At 44.3% G+C, this 6,000-nt stretch overlaps 1 protein-coding gene across 2 annotated transcripts in view; it reads left to right on the top strand.

Annotated features, from left to right (window-relative positions):
- Positions 1-1,288: 1,288 nt before the first annotated feature.
- Positions 1,289-6,000, top strand: part of MINDY2 (MINDY lysine 48 deubiquitinase 2) — a 65,414-nt gene continuing 60,702 nt past the window's right edge. For both annotated transcript variants that reach the window (XR_001602904.2, XM_016208549.2), the window contains exon 1: positions 1,289-2,214. Coding sequence is in view for 1 of the 2 variants with exons in the window: in XM_016208549.2 (XP_016064035.2) it covers positions 1,366-2,214 (849 nt within the window). In the remaining variant the exon portion in view is untranslated. The remainder of the gene's footprint in view (positions 2,215-6,000) is intronic.

Here is a 6,000-nt window from a genome sequence, read left to right as displayed (position 1 = left end):
AAAGTGTGGAGAAAAATTACATGATGTCATTAGCTAATGTTATTCCAATACATTTAATTTTAAAAATTCTTTTTAATCGAGGTTTAAAAAAGTGTGGAGGCATAGAAGAGAAAAACTGTTTTGTTCTATATAAGCTGTTTGACGTTTAAGACTATTACACTTACATATTGAAAAATAATTTTAAAATTTGGAAAGTAACCATTTTATTTTACATCACACTTAATTAAAGAAACGTGTTAAATGAGTGAATGAAGTACCACTTTGCAATTTTGTCTTTCTTTTCTAAGCAAAAGAGATACAAAAGTTTACATTCTATTAGGCAGCAGGCATTTATATGTCTGACTATGAAGGAAGACCTCTTTTGTCAATATACCCAGATCTTAGAAAATATTAAAAGATTTTTTTAAGGGGAAAAAAAGCCTTGTCTAGAACGAGTCTGAATAGGACCCAAATCCATTTTGTCACCAAAAAACTTCCAGCCTACTCTGTCCTCTCTGATAATTGCATGGCCTTATGAGGTGTCAGTTCAAATTAGAAAAGTCGCTTTTTCAGGAACAGGCTCTTCCTACTCCAAGCAAAGTGAGGCCAAGTTAACAAAACCGCAATGACTTGGCCAATTCAAGCACAAGCTAATTTATTATTATTGGCCCAAAGTGCCCACTCTTTTTTGCCCTGAGCAGGCCAATATCCACAACCGCACCGACGCCTCAAGTGGGGCGAACATTTTCACTAGCAGCTGGTGGGAGCGTCGTGTTTCTCAGCCAAAACGGAGGGGGACTGGTTTTTCAGTGTAGTAAATCCAGATCTCTCGAGCAGAGCCCAGCCTTTAAAATCTGCATCTCGTAAGACATTCCCTCAATTTTCCATATGACAAGCTGGGGAAGCAAATCTGAGCCCTTCGAGGGTGAGCTCTCTTCCAAACACTGCAGCCATCGCCAACTCCCCATTTACGAGCCCAAGACTAGAACGCCCAAGACCCAGCTTCTCAGGATCACGGCCAAGCGGTGAGCCGCTCGCCTTGCCTTTAAATTAGCCGCTTGTGGTCTGGCCGCCCTAGAGTTCAACTTCCGGTCACACCGCGAGAGGATGTTTTCCCCCTGGCCACGCCCTCCTGGCCGCGCCCGCCACACCACGCCTTCCGAGCGCGGGCTCCCGCAGACCCACAGGCGCGCGGGAGGGCGGGGCCGTGCGGTTCGCGGTCACCGGGCGGCGCGCGCGCGCGCTCCCGGCGCAGTCCCCCGTGACGTGCCTGGCTGAGGCTGCGCTAGGGCGCTGTAGCTGCCAGTGCCGCTGTCATGGCGTCGGAGGCGCTGGCTGAGGAGAACCCGCCGCGGTCTCTTTAGAGCGAGGGGCGGGCGGCTGGGTATGGAGAGCGGCCCCGAGAGCCTGCAGCCGCTAGAACAAGGGGTGGCCACCGGGCCAGCGCCAGGGACAGCTTCTCCGCAGGAAGGGCGACAGGAGACCAGGCTCGCCGCTGGGGATGGTCCCGAAGTATGGGCGGCGGAGAGCAGCGGCGGGAATGGGCAGGGGGCGGCGGCCGCCGGGAGGAGCCTCGCGGACGCGGTTTCTCCCTCCAGCTCTCCTCAGGTTCCCCGACCCCGCAGCTCTTTCCGGGGCTTGGACTTGCAGGAGAGCGATTTGGAGAGTCCTGCTGCTCAGAAGGTGCCTCTGAGAGGGCAGCACAAGGTGACCGCCTCCCCGGAGACAGCCGAGGCCGGAGCCGGCCACGGGTTGGGTCCTGCGGGAGACTCGGGCGCCCGGCCTCATCCCGCCGGCACCTGCCGACCGGAGATGGTGGCCTCGGGCTCCGAAGAGCCCAGCAGCGCTGGCGGCCTCAGCAGCAGTTGCAGCGACCCGAGCCCTCCCGGGGAATCGCCGAGCCTGGACTCCCTGGAGTCGTTCTCTAACCTGCATTCTTTCCCCAGTAGCTCCGAGTTCAACAGTGAGGAAGGAGCTGAGAGCAGGGTCCCCGAGGAGGAGGAGGGCGGCGCGGCGGTGTTGCCCCGGGCTGTGCCTCTGTGCAGAGGGGAGGAAGAGGAGGAGGGGGAGGCAGCTCAGGTGCTCGCGGCCTCCAAGGAACGCTTCCCCGGACAATCTGTCTATCACATCAAGTGGATCCAGTGGAAGCAAGAGCACACACCCATCATCACTCAGAATGAGAACGGACCCTGCCCTTTGCTGGCCATCCTCAATGTTTTGCTTCTGGCCTGGAAGGTACATCCTACAGCTTCCTATTTCCTATAGCTTTTGGGGAGGAGGGAAACAGGGTAGGGGAGCTGCTGCATATCAGCTGATGGCTTCTTCCTTTCTTTCCTCATTCACCAGTTCCCTTTTCTTATTACAAGAGATTCATTCGGTGACTCCTTTGTTGAAAGCATATTGTACGTATATCAGAAAGAATTGCTGGCAACCTCAGGTCTCTCTTGTGTTTATTTAAGAGTTTAACATTAAGTTGCGGCTGATATACTTACAAAAAACTAGGACTTCGGGCATCCTAAACTCTACGATTATTTTTAAATTATATTTTTCTATGTTATTTCTTCTTATTGATTTTATCACATATGCAAAAGAGTGAATAATAGGGGAAAATGATTTTCAGAAGTTATCATCAATCCATGACGTCAAGGACCAAGTTCTGATGGTTTAGTCTATTTTCCAACTAAAGCTGGTTCCATTTGGGTGTGAATACTTAAGGAAATGGTGATAGGGAAGATGTGGCCCCTTAGACAAATTCCATTTAAGGAAGAGTATTGGTCTGAGACCCAATTACCACTTCTTGATGTTCAAAGATTATATTTTCAATTTATGCATGATTTTTACTTGCCCCATTTCCTTGGCTCTTCTTAAATAGTTTGACATTATCAGCAGTAGCCACAAATCAGAATGTGTCAAGGGGGCTAAAATTTTAACAACTAAAATAAGAAAAGATATATTCAAGGTAAAGGCCTTCAAAAGTAAGTATATTGAGGACTCCATGAATTATCTATAAATGGAGTGTCTTATTTGAGCTTGCAGTTTTTAAGGTACTGAGATACATCTAATAGCATATTTTATTTTCAAATTGATAATTGTGTCTATAGATAAAATGTTCCCTAGAAAAAAACAACCTGGAGTATTCTGACTAGTTAGGGAGAAAATCAAGTTAAGGGTATAGTACTTATTATGTGCCTTCATCTTCCTGTTACTAGAAAGGGTTGATGCAAAAAAAATAAGATTAGAAACCTTACCAGTATCTGGTACACACTGGCACTCAAATGTTTTGAATGAAAACTGTGCCTGCTCTTTAAGAACTGTTGAGCTATTTGGGGTTGCAGCATTGACTTACTTGAAATTATTAAAGAACAATGCAAGACAATACACTGTAAATATTAGGTTATAGGCAACAGATTGAAATGCATTAGATATTCCAAAAGGGGAAATTTTCCTTTTGTCTGGCATAGTCCCAAAGAACTTCCTGAAATCTTGGGGTCTTGAACCAAGATTTTAAGGAAAAGTAGAATTAAAATAACAAGGAAATGAAATTCCTGGGAGAGAGCAGAGTATAAACAAAAGGGGAAAAAATAGAATGGAGAGTGTGTGCGTGTGTGTGTGTGTTTATTGGATGACAGAAGTGGTCAGTTTTCATATTGAAGAATAAGAGAAAATAAAATTGAAAGGTAAAGAAGAGCCACTTGATGCAGGCCCTTGAATGTTAGACTAGGGAATTAGACTTGACCCTGTGGTCCAGAGTTCCCAGTCTTTTTGTAGGAAGGTATAACAGTTTCCTTTAGGCTTTTCTTTCTTCGTTTCTATATAGTACTGCAGAAGTTCAGAGGAAGGAACAAATACTATGGAATATTTGGGGATAGATGAGCATCAGACTGACTCTTTGAAAGACATGACTTCAAGTGAATGATCAAACATTTGGGTTCCCAGTATGTGAGGTACTAAAAATACAGAGAACAGTAATATGCAAGTCTGCCCTCATGTAGGCCACTATTAGTGGGGAGAACAGCAGTTACGGTGCACTGTGAGTTCTAAATGTGCTATAGAGTTACTATGTGCTATGGGTAATTGGGGATGGGATGTGTCAAGAGAAAGCTTCAAAGAAATGATAACCTATGAAGTGGGCCTGAGAAGGATGAGTGAGAGGCCTTCCAGGCAGAGGGAGTACTGTATTCAAAGATGCTGAAGCAGAAAAAGGTTTGTTCTATTTGGGGAGTACAGTGGAGGAGGGAAAGAAAATGCAGTAGCAGGAAATAAAATTGATAGGTGGGGTTAGACTGTGAATAAGCAGGCATGCTAATGAATTTGAAGATTATTTTATAAAGCTGTGGTTCTTAGTCTTCCTTCTGCCTCCAGGCTATTGCTGCACACAAAAGTTACTAGTCCGTAATCATCAGTGATTGATAGGAAGACAGATTAAAAGAATCAAGGTCAGGTAGATCAGTGTTCTTAAAGTGAACCAGGGGTTCTAGAGGTCAAAATGATTTTCATATTAATACTAAGGTCTTATTTGCTTTTTCCACTCTCATTCTCTCACAGCTGTCAGTGGAGTTTTCTAGGCTGCATGATGTGTGATGACATCATTGCTCTGACAGTTAATGGAATGTGTGCTTGTGTATTCTTCTGTTTAAAATTTTTCTGTTTTCATTTTCAATATGGTATTTTTTAAAAAATATATCTTTACTGATTTCAGAGAGAGAAAGAGAGAGGGAGAGAGAGAGAGAAACATCAATGATGAGAGTCATTGATTGGCTGCCTCCTGTGCACCCCCTACTGGGGATCTAGCCCACAACCTGGGCATGTGCCATGACCAGGAAATCGAGCCGGGATCTCCTGGATCATAGGTTAATGCTCAACGGTTGAGCCATGTTGGCCAGGCAGTATGGTAAGTATTGATAGATGTAACCCACATAGACAAAAGCTCTTTGGGGACCTCAATAATTTTAGGACTGTAGAGGGTCCTAAGACCAAAAACTTTGAGAAATGGTATAGTAGAAAAAAATAGTAAACAGGGTATGAGTTTTCAGATTTCAGAGGACCTATCACTGGGTGAATTTAAACTTTATATATAGCTGATAATGGGGGGCTATTATAAATTACTTGACAGAGGAATGACATGGTAAAAGTGGTCTTTTTGTTTGAGTTTAGACTAGAGGTAAGACTTCAGTGAGTGTAGCAGGAAGAATTGATGAAGATAGCTCTTTTGGATGGGGAATTCTTTGCCCCTTTTCTTTGATGTCAGAGCCTAAATGATGAATTGATCACTACCTGGATATAGGAAATGAAGAAGATGACACCACTTTTTCTAAACTGGGCAATGGAGATTTCTTGCGTCATTCAAAAGATAGAGAAAGTGTTTTAGGTGGGAAAGTTAATGTCAAAGTTAGATTGTGTGAGGTTGGAAATTTTTGATAGTGGGGCATAAAAATATAAATGTTCATTATGCCTCTAGAAACATGGACTGGGTCTCAGGAAAGAGGTCAAAATTATAGAGAAAAATTGAATTGGGGAAATATTACATTGATGTAAGTATGGTAACTATAAGAATAAATGAGAGTGGTAAGCAATAATTGTCAACTTTTTTCCACCCTAATATATGTGAGGAGCTACAAATTGCCAGCATAAATATCTTCCCTATCCTCCCTCTATTTCCCCACTCCCTCTTCCATCCCACTCCTCAGTAGACACAGAGAAAACAGGAATAAAGATTAAACTTGGTGCCCAGCTGGGCGTGGCTCAGCGGTTGAGCATCAACCTAGGATCCAGGCGATTGGGGTTCTATTCCCGGTCGGACACATGCCTGGGTTGTGGGCTCGATCAATGACTCTCTCATCATTGATGTTTCTATCTCTCTCCCTCTCTTTTCCTCTCTCTGAAATCAATAAAGATATATTTAAAAAAAAATTAAACTTGGTGGGGAGAGGGGAATGCTAAGCATTAAGGGAGAGAGAGTGTTAAAGAAATCAGTATAGGCACAATTTGAGATGTGAATAAGAACTAGAAATAGGGAAATGT

This window comes from Miniopterus natalensis, chromosome 1, assembly GCF_054644295.1.
Source record: "Miniopterus natalensis isolate mMinNat1 chromosome 1, mMinNat1.hap1, whole genome shotgun sequence".
NCBI classification, from domain to species: Eukaryota; Metazoa; Chordata; class Mammalia; order Chiroptera; family Miniopteridae; genus Miniopterus; species Miniopterus natalensis.
Note: the sequence above shows the minus strand (reverse complement) of the source record. Positions and strands in the feature narration are given on the sequence as shown.